Source organism: Tribolium madens, unplaced genomic scaffold (assembly GCF_015345945.1).
Source record: "Tribolium madens isolate multiple individuals breed KSU strain unplaced genomic scaffold, Tmad_KSU_1.1 Scaffold_91;HRSCAF=231;Tcas5.2_LG7, whole genome shotgun sequence".
In the NCBI taxonomy this organism is placed as follows: Eukaryota; Metazoa; Arthropoda; class Insecta; order Coleoptera; family Tenebrionidae; genus Tribolium; species Tribolium madens.
The window spans coordinates 3,140,470-3,154,096 of record NW_025401063.1 but is presented as its reverse complement, the minus strand read 5'-3'; the positions used below and the strand labels follow the sequence as shown (position 1 = coordinate 3,154,096).

General features: G+C 34.5%; 1 protein-coding gene across 1 annotated transcript in view; it reads left to right on the top strand.

Annotated features, from left to right (window-relative positions):
- The window catches only part of LOC123011565 (prolow-density lipoprotein receptor-related protein 1), a 50,117-nt gene that overhangs the window by 24,575 nt on the left and 11,915 nt on the right, over nt 1-13,627 (top strand). Inside the window, exons 7-11 of the mRNA XM_044409067.1 lie at nt 981-4,109; nt 4,159-4,437; nt 7,267-7,389; nt 7,439-8,041; nt 10,492-11,974. Of these exons, the coding sequence (XP_044265002.1) occupies nt 981-4,109; nt 4,159-4,437; nt 7,267-7,389; nt 7,439-8,041; nt 10,492-11,974 (5,617 nt within the window). The remainder of the gene's footprint in view (nt 1-980; nt 4,110-4,158; nt 4,438-7,266; nt 7,390-7,438; nt 8,042-10,491; nt 11,975-13,627) is intronic.

Genomic DNA, 13,627 nt, shown 5'->3' with positions numbered 1-13,627 from the left:
AAATGGTATGGGGCTACAATCCGTAAATTGTTAGCCACATTTACCTACATTGTTTTACGATTGTTATTTGCCCAATATGTGCAGGGGGTTAAAAACATGTAGTGGTTATCGATAATGCGTCTTATCATTTAATTGATCACATTTATGTGTGTTATGTAATGGACAATGCGTCTTATCATTCCAGTGGGCCACTATTTCAGTTTTACCAAAAAATTAGTACAAATGGATTAATTTAAGTTGTATTTTTTTTCGTTGGTAAATTGAAAAAGTTGCTGTTGCTGTGTCCGTGGAAGTTATTAAATTGTCAACAAAAACAAAAAGTATTTAACATATTGAAAAACTAAATGAAGCTTGTGACTTTTTTCTCCATGCCATTTTTTATATAATCCTGTTGATATTATATGGGGGCTAAAATCTATAGCGTGTCACCCACATTTGTAATAATTTGCGATTTTATTTAACTAATTATAAACCAACTAGCTCAAAATTCTGTATTTATTGAGTTGAAAAGTATGTACTGGTTGTAGATAATGCGTCTTATCATTTGTGTTGACCACATTTATTTTAACAATGGAAAAAATGTAATGTATGATGCAGCTTGTATTCAGGCAAAAATACTATAAATGGATTTTTCGGAATACTCGGAATTAACGTTTTTTTGTTGGTAAATTGAAAAATTAGCTGTGAAGCCTTCATCCTCCAAAACATTTTCTATGTAATTATGTTAATAATTAAAACCCATGGAATACATTTTCTATATCATTGTTAATACAATCCAATTGAGTTGGTGTGGAAATTGGAAAACATTGCTTACTTAAATAAAGGGAAAATAAACAACTGCTTGTTTTTATTAGTAACTTTATTAAAAAAAATGTAATTACATGTAATTACATTTTTTTTATTGAAAAAGCTCGTTTTCTTTGCAAACTTGTCTCTCGTTGAGTTATTTTTTCTACCATGTGCTGATCCTTTTCTTCCAGTGAACGAACGCGTCCTGCTCATAGCCCGCACGAGCGAAATCCGCGGCGTGGACATCCTCCAGCCCTACTACCACACAATCCCGACCATAAGCGCCCCCCAGGTCCTCAACCCCGTCCAACTGGAATACCTCGCACGCAACAACACTCTCTACTGGGCCGATTCCCAAATCAGCGAAATCAAACGCTCGGGCTTAACCACCGGCCCCATCCAAACCCTCATCGACACCGGCCTCAAAAACCCATCAGGCCTCGCAATCGACTGGCTATCAAACTTAATGTTCGTTTCCTCTCCTCAAGGAATCACCGTCTCGAATCTCGACGCCGAGTTTATCACGACAATAATCGATAGTTTGAACGTGTTATCAGTCGCTGTGCATCCTCGTCTCGGCCAACTGTTTTGGATCGCGATGACTAATGAAACTTTCATTGAGACGAGTGCCATGGACGGGAGCAAGAGGAAGAAAATCGTGACGGGGTTAAAATCACACTCACATAGTTTGTGCGTCGATTTGCACTCGGATAAGTTGTATTGGGTCAGCGAGTTTGAGATTTATTTCAGTAATTTGGACGGGAGAGATGTCACCAAGTTGAAATTACCACATGTTTCGGTTCTTGCAGCGACAGTGTACCAAGACCATGTGTATTATGCCGATGATGATGACCATACCATCCACATTGTGGATAAAATGACCGGTGGTAATGACACAGTTTTGAGGAACAATACGGGTAGTGTTTTTGCGTTGAGGATTTACGACCCGATGGAACAAAAAGGTTTTCATCCGTGTTCCAATTCGCAATGTTCCGATTTGTGTTTGCCCACTTCAGTGTCGAGTTTCCGGTGTCGGTGCGCCACTGGTTACCACACCGACCCCCACAACCCGAATAAGTGTCTCGGAGTCGAGGAATTCATTTTTTATTCAGTCAATTGGGAGATTCGCGGCTTAGCACTTGACGGTAACAACCAAACTGCCGTTTTGGGGCCCATTTCTCGCATTTCAATGGCCACAGCGATTGATTTTGTTGCTGGAAGCGATCTTTTGTTTTGGGCGGATAGTGATCGCGGTTCTATTACAAGTATCAAACGAGATGGGACCCAACGACGCCATATAATCGAGCCCACAGAGGCGATGGATAGTGTGCCTGTTGATTGGTTAACAGGACTTGCGATTGATTGGATCGCGGGGAATATGTACTGGTGTGATTCGAAAAGGGGTGTGATTGAAGTGGCGAGACTTGATGGGAGTAAACAGCATGTTTTGCTCGCGAATGAGATTGGYAAACCAACGTCGATTGCTGTGGATCCGGTGAGAGGAGTGATGGTGTGGGCAGGGGGGCCCAGATTGGAGATTGCCACCATGGATGGGCGCAATCGCAAGTTGTTGGTGAACAATTCGTTGGCGATTTTCGATGTTACYCTGGATTCGGATCAGAGGAAGGTTTATTTCTGCGATGCGAGTAAGCATACCATTGAGGTGATTGGGTATGATGGGAGTGGGCATGAGGTGTTGTTGAATACCACACTGGAGAATCCCACAGCGGTGACGATTTTGGACAAGAAACTCTATTGGTTGGATAAGACATTTGATAAGGGTAGCCTTCTCGAAGCCCCCTTAAGTAACCTATCCAACTTCAAGGTTCTTCTCCGCGACGTGGGGGACTCCCTTAAAGACATCCAAGTTTTCTCCAAACGTAAACAAACCGGAACCAATCCTTGTGCTCTAAACAACGGCGGATGCGAACAACTCTGTCTCTACAACGGAACACATCCGGTTTGTGTCTGTTCTCATGGAAAAATCGCACCAAATGGGAAAACTTGTGAAGCTTTTAAAACTTTTGTTATGTATTCGCGTGTRGTGAGTATTGACTCGATCCAAATGCTTGACGATGAAAATCTCCAAAATGCSCCACARCCCAGTATCAAGAACAACACACTTTTGAAAAARGCCATTGGTTTGTCGTTTAGTTACAAACATCAGCGCCTTTTCTATTCTGATATACAAAAAGGGTCGATAAATGCAGTTTTCTACAATGGGAGTGACCATCGAATTATTGTTGAAGGTCAAGGATCAGTCGAAGGTCTCGCTTATGAACAAGTCCACAATATGCTCTACTGGACTTGTAATAACCACGCAACCATTAACCGAGTTAACCTAACCGATCAAATGACCAATGCGAGTCAAGTCGAACAAATCGTCCGGTTACGTTTGCAAGACAAACCACGTGGAATTGTCGTTGACAGTTGCGGTGGTCGTGTGTATTGGACCAATTGGAATTCGCATCAGCCGAGTATTGAACGTGTGTTCTTATCCGGTTATAACCTCGAGACGATTATCAAAACCGATATACGTATGCCTAACGCGTTGACWCTRGATCARAAAGCACAGAAACTGTACTGGGGCGACGCCCGTCTTGATAAAATCGAACGGTGCGAATATGACGGTTCTAACCGAGTGGTTTTGGCCAAAGTCACTCCTCAACATCCTTTCGCTTTGGCCGTCTACGGCGACTATATTTATTGGACGGATTGGATGCTACATGCGGTTCTACGTGCTGATAAARTAACCGGTCAGAATGTGGTTTGGTTAAGACGCGACGTTGCCAGACCTATGGGTATTGTAACAATTGCTAACGACACCGAGGATTGTTTCAATAATCCCTGCAAGATTTTAAACGGCGGTTGTGAGGAAATCTGTAGTTTGAATGCGTCCGCTATGGTGCAGTGTTCGTGTATGGATGGCCGGATTTTAGCCGAGGACCGGAAGAGGTGTTATAGTAATACGAAAGCGTGTGATCAGTACGATAGTTTCCGGTGTTCGGATGGCGGATGTGTGCCATTTAGACTCACATGTGATGGTATAGCCCATTGTTCGGACAAGTCGGATGAAGAGCCGGGGTATTGTGGGCACAGGACCTGTCTCCAGGGCTGGTTTCAGTGCAATAATAAACGATGTGTCGAGAGGAAGGAGAAGTGTAATGGGGTTGATGATTGCGGGGATGCCAGTGATGAGGAGAACTGCTCGTGCAGTGAGGATGAGTATTTCAAGTGCAACACCGGAGAGTGTATCCATAAGGTGTTGAGGTGTGATAATGATCCYGATTGTGAGGATGCCAGCGATGAGATGGGTTGTGGTACGATTTTTTTTTATTATTAATTGTGGATCTATTGATTTGTTTTCAGAGGTGCGGAATTGCACGTTAGATTTCCATGACGGTAATATGATCAATTGCGAAAACACCACCGCTTGTATTCACAAYGAGTGGTTTTGTGATGGTGAAAATGARTGTTGGGACTTGTCAGATGAGAAAAATTGTACAGGGCGTGAGAAACGTTGCGATATATTACAATTTCAGTGCTCTAATGGCACTTGTATCAGTCTCGAGGCGAGATGTGATGGAAAAGATGACTGTCATGATGCRAAATCGACGCGGGATTTGAGTTCAGATGAGGAAAATTGTCGTAAGTACCGGTCACAGTGGCCTGGGGCTTTGAAATTAAGTTGGCAACATTGGGTAACAAAATAAGATATGACAAAAATGACCATATTTATTTGGGGAATTGTTTTACTGATTATCAAGTTCAGCGCTTTTTTGACAAAAATTTAGAATAAATAATCCCAATATTAGATTTAGTTATAATGTGTAGAAATTGTTTGATGAAATTTCTTTACATTAAAAATTGTCAATTCTGTCATTTCCTTCTAATTACGCATTATCTCCATGATTTTTTTGGGAGCTTGAAAAGTTTCATTAAAAACTGAATGTTCTAAGAGTTTCAAAGTTTCATGATTTAACTGATGTCGGTAATTTCTTTGCATCTTATAATTGTTAATTCTGTCATTTCTTTCTGATACGCTTTATTTCTTCTATGAGTTCTTGTTTTTATTTGTTTGGGAGCTTGAAAAGTTTCAATGAAAGTTTTATTGAAAACTGTAAATTTTTAAAAGTTTCAAAAGTGTAAATTTCATAAGATTCAACTGATGGTGGTAATGTAGATTTCTTTATATCTCAAAATTGTCAATTTTGTCATTTTTTCCTAATTACGCATTATTTCTAGTTTCTTGTTTTTTTTTTTTTTGAACTTGAAAGTTTTTGTGAAAGTTTCATTAAAAACTAAAAATTTTGAAAAGTTCCAAAGGTGTAAGTTTTATAATATGTATTCAATAATCGGTAATTAAGTTTTTATTACATCTCAATTCAATTCTGTCATTTCTTTCTAATACGCTTTATTTCTATGAGTTCTTGTTTTTATTTGTTTGGGAGCTTGAAAAGTTTTAATGGAAGTTTTATTGAAAACTAAATTTTTAAAGTTTCAAAAGTGTAGATTTTATAAGATTCAACTGATGGTGGTAATGTAGATTTCTTTACATCTCAAAATTGTCAATTTTGTAATTTTTTTTCTAATTACGCATTATTTCTGATTTCTTGTTTTTTTTAACTTAAAAAGTTTTTGTGAAAGTTTCATTAAATACTAAAAATTTTAAAAAGTTTTAATATTCAACTGGTAATCGGTAATTAAGTTTTTATTACATCTCAAAATTGTCAATTCTGTCATTTCTTTCTAATACGCATTTTCTATGAATTCTTTTTTTTTTGGGAAAGTTTCTGAAAAATTGAATGTTTTTAAGAGTAAGTTTCATAAGATTTAACTGATGTCGGTAATGTAGATTTCTTTATATCTCAATTTTTTTATAATTTTTTTTTCTAATACGCATTATTTTTATGAGTTATTGTTCTTTTTGGGGAGTTTGAAACGTTTCAATGAAAGTTTTATTGAAAACTGTGAATTTAAAAAAAATCTCAATAGTGTAAGTTTTATAAGATTCAACTAATTGTCATTTTTTTCTAGTTACGCATTATTTCTACGATTTCTTTTTTTTTGGTAACTTGAAAAGTTTCTGATTTTCATTAAAAACTAAAATTTTTGAAAAGTTTCGAAGGTTAAGTTTTACAAGATTCAAATTCATTCGGTAGTTTTTTTTACATCTCAAAATTGTCAATTGTTATTTCTTTCTAACATGCATTATTTCCATGAGTTCCAGGAGTTTGAAAAGTTTCATTGAAAGCTAAAAGTTTTAAAAGTGTAATTCATAAGATTTAACTGATGTTGGTAATGTAGATTTATTTAGATCTTCAAAACTGTTTTTCTAATACGCATTATTTCTATGATTTTTTTTTGAACTTGAAAAGTTTCATTAAAAACTGAATGTTTTGAGGAGTTTCAAACTGTAAGTTTCGTTAGATTTAAGTGATGTCGGTAATGTAGATTTCTTTACATCTCATAATTTTTTTGTATTACGCATTATTTTTATGTTTTCTTTTTTTTGTGGGGAACTTGAAAAGTTTCTATGAAAGTTTCATTAAAAACTAAAAATTTTGAAAAATTTCAAAGGTGTAAGTTTTATAAGATTCAAATTCCATTCGGTAGTTTTTTTTACATCTTAAAATTGTCAATTGTCATTTCTTTATAACACGCATTATTTCCATGAGTTTTTGTTTTTAGGAGTTTGAAAAGTTTCATTGAAGGTTTTATTGAAAACTCAAAATTTTTGAAAGTTTCAAAAGTGTAATTCATAAGATTTAACTGATGTTGGCAATGTAGATTTCTTTAGATTTCAAAATTGTTTTTCTAATTACACATTATTTCTATGATTTATTGGGTTTTTGGGTACTTGAAAAGTTTCAATGAAAATTAATTATCTCAAATTGTGAATTCTGTCTTTTTTCTAATTATTTCCATGATTTCATGTTTTTACTTTTATTTACATGATTACACAAAGCGTTTTTTTTTAGCAAAAAATATTTTTGAGTTTGATAATTTCAGAACTTGTGTTAGCTTTTGTCAATAAATCAAATATTATTTTATATTGCATTGTTATAAAAGATTGATAGAAATCTGTGTATACAATTTTTTAAATAAAGGTTTTTATTTCATGTAAGTGTACCATAATTGTTAAAAAAATCGTTAAATATTCGACAAGTGTAATTTTTTTTTGACTTTTTATTTAGGAGAAATAATGTAAACTTAAGTGCCTTAAGTGTTTTGACGTTATTAAACCTATTCCACTCGTCTATCTACAAGTTGTCATTAAAAATGCATATTTGGAACATTTATTTATTTATTTTTATTCAGTGTTTTAAAGAATTATGTCCCCTACCATTTTAGATTAAAATCACTCAAATTGTAATGTTTATAATTTATTTACAAGTTACCAACTGAATCATAAAGTTACAGGCTACTTTGCTTAGAAAGCAAGTTTAACTCATGTTGGTAATTATTTTTTTGTAGGAGTTATGGAAGGCCACTGTCAGAACGACCAATTCATGTGTGGCGACTCCAATTGCATTCCCCTTTCGTGGCACTGCAACGGTATCCCCGACTGTCTAGACAACAGCGACGAATACGACTGTCGTAAGTATTTAACGTTTTTGCGAAATTTCGTAAAACGAAAKTTCCTCAGGTCACCAGTGCCGCAGCGATCAGTTCAAATGCGACAACAGCGAGTGTATCCCTTTGAGTTGGCAATGCGACGGRCATCCCGATTGCATGGACCAATCCGATGAGAGCAAACACTGCCAACTTCGCGAATGCGACAACGGCGACTTCCGATGCAACAGCACCGGTCGWTGTATCTCCCGTTTGTGGCTATGCGACGGCGAGGCTGATTGTCTCGACGGTGCTGATGAACACAAGGATCAAGGATGCGGTGTTTGCACCTCCGAGCATTTTCAATGCACGAACGGCGTTTGTATCAACAAAATGTATTACTGCGACGGCGATAAAGACTGCAATGATGGGAGTGATGAGCCCCCCGAGTGTCATAAAACGTGCACTTCGGACGAGTTCGCATGCAACAACGGAAAATGTATCATGGATTTGTTGAAATGTGACGGGAATGATGATTGTGGGGATGGGAGCGACGAAGGGAAGGATTGTCACAACGAAGGGGATTATTGCAAGGGCAAAGGGTGGTTCCATTGCGGGAATGGGGTTTGTATCAATGATACGTTGTTGTGCAACGGCGAGAATAACTGTGGGGATTACAGCGACGAGACGAAATGTCGTAAGTGAAGAAAAATTCATTTCCTCCCAACAGGGAATGAAGTGACGCTTTATTCCTCTTGTTTGACTAATATTTCTTCGAGAATAAAATAAATGAAATAAACTACTCAGAGTAGAAATATTTCTTAAATTTTTTGAAAAATGATCGTGTCTAGATAAAAAAAAAGAACATTTTGAAGCTTTCAGTTTCTAGTTTTGAGATTTTTTGGCCAAAATCCCAAGAAATAGGGCAAGACAAAAAAAAATGTATAACTTTTTTGTTTTTGGTTCAGAGACTTGGGGATTTTTTTTTAGTTAAGTTAATACATAGGCCGGATAGCCTGTTCATTCAGCTTTAACATGCTGTTTTATACAGGATGTTGAAAAAAGATTGTAAAATATTTAAATAGGTAAAATAAACAAAAAGTTTTAATAAACATGGGTCTGCAAAGTAACGGTTTCTGAGATAACGAATGTGAAAATTTTTAGAATTCTTACTAAAAGTTTCTCTTTTTTATTTGAAAAGACTGCAAATAAATGTTTTAAAAAACGAATAATTTTCGATATCTCCGAGACTTTTTTGTTTGTTTTGGTCCATACTATTACTTCCTGAAATATTTTACAATGTTTTTTTTAACACTCTGTATTCTCTTTACGTCAATTTGTCGTCGAGATATCTGACTTTTAGTGAAAAATGATCCTTATTTCAGCAACCGCACATAAAATAGGAATAGATTTCTTATAAGATTCTTATACATTTTTTTTAATTTTRACACTCAACATTGAATTAAAGAAATAAGAAAAAAGTTACCGCGTATTCATCAATATTGTTGGGGAGACTAATGTTTGTAGGTGTTTTATAGCTTAATGTTCCCCCATTTTTAAATCGATCCATTAAACTGTTTTCTCGGACCTTTTGATCAAAGTTTCACAAAAGAATTTCATTTTTTATGTTTTTGAATTTTTTTTCGAAAATTTAACTAATAACTTTTGCAAAACAGTAAAAAAATTGACAGCTTTTTCTTATTTTCATGAAAATTAGACAATGTTCAGAAACATTATGTACAATTGTTCCTTTTTTCTTTTCAAAATGAATCAGTAATGTTCCTTGAATTTTTTTAGAAATTAGAAACAAAAAAATTTTTGATTTTTTTTTCAAATTTAATGCAAAATTGGAAAAAAGTTGATTTTCTTTTATTTTGATGAAAAAATATGTAAAGTAACAGCCAAATAAGGCACACTTAATTTTTACGATATTTTATATATTTTTTGGATATTTATTATCCAAATTGTAATTTGAACTTTTGTTTAACAATGTGTATCGCAAAAATGCCTGTTTTGTTAAGTTTTCTACATGTTTTTCATATAAACATAAAATATTATAAAGGGCCTTGTTTGGAACCTCCTAGCCCTAAATAAGGCTCATATTTAGAATTTGATATAGGATTTTTCAGTAATTGTATTAACGGTAAGTTAAGGAAAAAATCTTTAATAAACAAAAAGAAATTTTGTTTCATTTTTTTTTTTAAATTAAGCTGTATCATTTCTTGATTTTTTTTACAATTTTCAAAAAAAAAACAAAATTTTGCTTTTATATTTCAAATTTAACACCAAATAACTAATGCAAAATTGGAAAAAAGTTGAAAAAAAATTTTTTTTTTCATTTTGATGAAGATTAGACAATGTTCAGAAACAATATAAGTCTCTATTTCATATTAATGTGCATCGAAGTAATCAAAAAGATTATTTTAAGGTAGGAACCATGCGAAAATTCAAACAATCCTAACCTCAGTCTTCCCTAAAAATAATTTTCTCAAATAAATGTGTACCCCTTGTAGCAAAAAAATAATTAATTTTGTCATTATTGGTGTTATTAAATTTGTTCTGGATAATGACATTTTTTGTGTGAATTGGCCTTTAAATTAAAGTTGCATTTAGAGTTCTACAACCTACTTCATACACATTAATACATATAAATAAAGTATATGTATGAGTAATTATTTTTTAATTCTTTTTGATCAATCGGTCTGAGAAAACGGTGCTTCAAAATGTTTTCTTTTAATCTAAATACGACATTTTTCAAAAATCACAAAAAAATTTAGGAAATATTTTTGTTCTCTTAATTTTTGGAGTACTATAGATATGTATGGATTTTTACTCTTAAAATAAACTGAAATTGAATGAATTGAATCTTTTGAGAGTTGTTTGACGTAAAAACACTTCTTGATACAGATTTTTACTCTTAAAATTGCCATTGAATATTTATTAATTTATTAATATTATTTATTATTAATTTCTCTGTTGGGAGGAAAGTTTTGTATATCACTTTGAAAAAAAGGTAGAGACGAGATTTTTTTATAGCCGAGGTAGTTAATAAATGAGCAACATTTAGATTCTCGGTATTAAAATAGTTTATTCTCTTGATATTTTACATAAATAATTATTAGTAGTTGAAAAAATTATTCATTTCAGGCATCAACGAATGTACGGCTCAACCACCGCCCTGTTCGCAAAAATGTGTCGATAAACCGATCGGTTACGAATGTCAGTGTTACACCGGTTACCAAACCAGTAGCAAAGACAGTCACTTGTGTGAAGACATTGATGAATGTCACTCAAGACCTTGTAGTCAACTCTGTCGCAACACTAGAGGCTCCTTCCATTGCAGTTGTGCTCCAGGTTACATTCTCCACCCTGATGGAAGAACCTGCGGTTCAAACTCAAACATTCCGGTTACACTGATCCTCGCTAACCGTTACTACATCCGTGAAATTGATTTAACCGGCCAATCAACTCTTTTGGCTCACAATCTCACCAATGCCGTAGCTTTAGACTATGATTGGAGCACGAAATGTATCTATTGGTCGGATGTGACCCAATTAGGGAGTTCCATTAAGCGATTGTGCGATTATAAGAATAGTTCAAGTGAGATTGAGGTGTTGCATTCACCGACGTTGCAAAATCCAGATGGTTTAGCCGTTGATTGGGTTGGGAGGAACCTCTACTGGTGTGATAAAGGTTTGGATACGTTGGAAGTCTCCTCTTTGGATGGCCGTTTCCGGCGCGTGCTCATCTCTAAAGGGCTTGAGGAGCCCCGTGCCGTGGCTTTGGACCCTATGCGGGGCTACCTCTACTGGACCGATTGGGGCACCCATGCCCATATTGGTAAAGCCGGAATGGACGGCTCCCAGCAACAAATCATTGTCAATTCGAGTCTTGGTTGGCCCAATGCCCTCACCATCTCCTACGAAACCAAAGAACTCTTCTGGGCCGATGCTCGGGAGGATTATATCGCAGTTTCAGACCTTGATGGTCATAACATCCATCGGATTATGAGTCGCGAGAAAAACCACTATTTGCAACTCCACCACGTGTTTGCTATCGATATTTGGGAAGATTATATCTACTGGACGGATTGGGAGACTAAATCAGTCGAAAGGTGTCATAAATACACTGGGGATAACTGCACGAGGATCATGACGACGGTGCACCGACCTATGGATATCCGTGTTGTTCATCCATTGAAACAACCCAAGATTAAAAATCCCTGCGAGAAGGCAAATTGTTCGGCTTTGTGTCTCTTAACGCCASAAGAGCCGTTCTACAAGTGTGTCTGTCCAGAGAATTACGTTTTGAAGGAGGATGGGAAGAGTTGTGAGGCGAATTGCACATCGGCTCATTTCGAATGCAAGAAAAGTTATAAATGTATACCGTTTTGGTGGAAATGTGATACGCAGGATGATTGTGGAGATGGGAGTGATGAACCGAGTGATTGTCGGCCGTTTAAGTGTATGCCAGGACAATATCAGTGCGATAATGGGCATTGTACACATCCATCGGATTTGTGTAATGGGAATGATGATTGTGGTGATAAGTCAGATGAAAAGGATTGCGAGCATTACACGTGTTTGAATACGCAGTTTAGGTGTCCAGGGAATGGCACAATCGCCCCCAGGTAAGTTTACAAAAAAATCAGTTTAATAAAGTGGGTTGTGATTTTGAAATTAAGTTGGCAACATTGACTGTCATTCAAACGTTACTGTTATACAGTGTGGTTTCCTGATATTACAACCACATATTCTACATTAATTTGTTAAATAAATGATAGTCCTATAAAGCTTCGTTACGGATATACAGGATGATAAAAGTTTCATGACAAAAATTAAAATCTATTATTGGATTTTAACTCATTTGAGTTATTTTCATAGAATTTTACAGGTTTTGTGAGCCTCTGAAAGTGCTTATTTTCCGGCATTTATTTTATTTTTACTTTTAGCAGTGTCGTACGCGCACGTCACTGMATTTTTTAATTTTTTTAATTAATATATTTTTCGCTAAATTAAGAAAACACTCTGTATACATAATTGTCTTTCATAATTCACTAATAAATTCAGTGTTGCCTATAGGTTTCTTTATCATAATCATCTACTACAAAGAAGTAATTTTGACAAGTGAAGAACATTAATGAAAATCCTAGTTTTTGTAGTTTTCTTTTTATTGCAAAATTAATACAAATACAATTTGTGTTTAACAAGTTATTAATTTTCTTACTAAGATTTATTTGTTGAAAAATGGTAACCTTAGTTTTAAGTTTCTAATTTTGAGATTTTTTGGCCAAAATCCCAAGAAATAGGGCAGGACAAAAAAAAAGATGTAACTTTTTTGTTTTTGGTTCAGACTTGTTTTTTTTTTTAGTTAAGTCAATACATAGGCCGGATAGCTTGTTCATTTAGCTTTAACATGCTGTTTTATACAGGATGTTGAAAAAAGATTGTAAATTATTTAAATAGGTAAATAGTATGGATCAAAAATAAACAGAAAGTTTTATAAACATGGGTCCGCAAAGTAACGGTTTCTGAGATAACGAATGTGAAAATTTTTAGAATTCTTACTAGAAGTTTTTCTTTTTTATTTGAAAAGACTGGATATAAATGTTTCAAAAAACGAATCATTTTCGATATCTCCGAGACTTTTTTGTTTGTTTTGGTCCATACTATTACCTCCTGAAATATTTTACAATCTTTTTTTTTTAACACTCTGTATTCTCTTTACGTCAATTTGTCGTCGAGATATCTGACTTTTAGTGAAAAAGGATCCTTATTTCAGCAACCGCACAAAAACAGCAATAAATTTCTTATAAGATTCTTATACGATTTTTTTTTAATTTTCACATTCAACATTGAATTAAAGAAATAAGAAAAAAGTTACTTTAGCGTTGTTTTAGTAAATGTACCGCGTATTCAGCAATATTGATGGGGAGACTAATGTTTGCAGGTATTTTATAGCTTAATGTACCCCCATTTTTAAATCGATCCATGAAACCTTTTAATCAAAGTTCCACAAAAGAATTACAGTTTTTTATGTTTTTGATTTTTTTTCAAATTTAATGCAAAATTGGAAAAAAAGTTGATTTTGTTTTATTTTGATGAAAAAATATGTAAGGTAACAGCCAAATAAGGCCCACTTACTTTTTACGATTTTTTATATATTTTTTGGATATTTATTATCCAAATTGTAATTTGAACTTTTGTTTAACAATGTGTATCGCAAAAATGCCTGTTTTGTTAATTTTTCTACATGTTTTTCACATAAACATAAAATATTATAA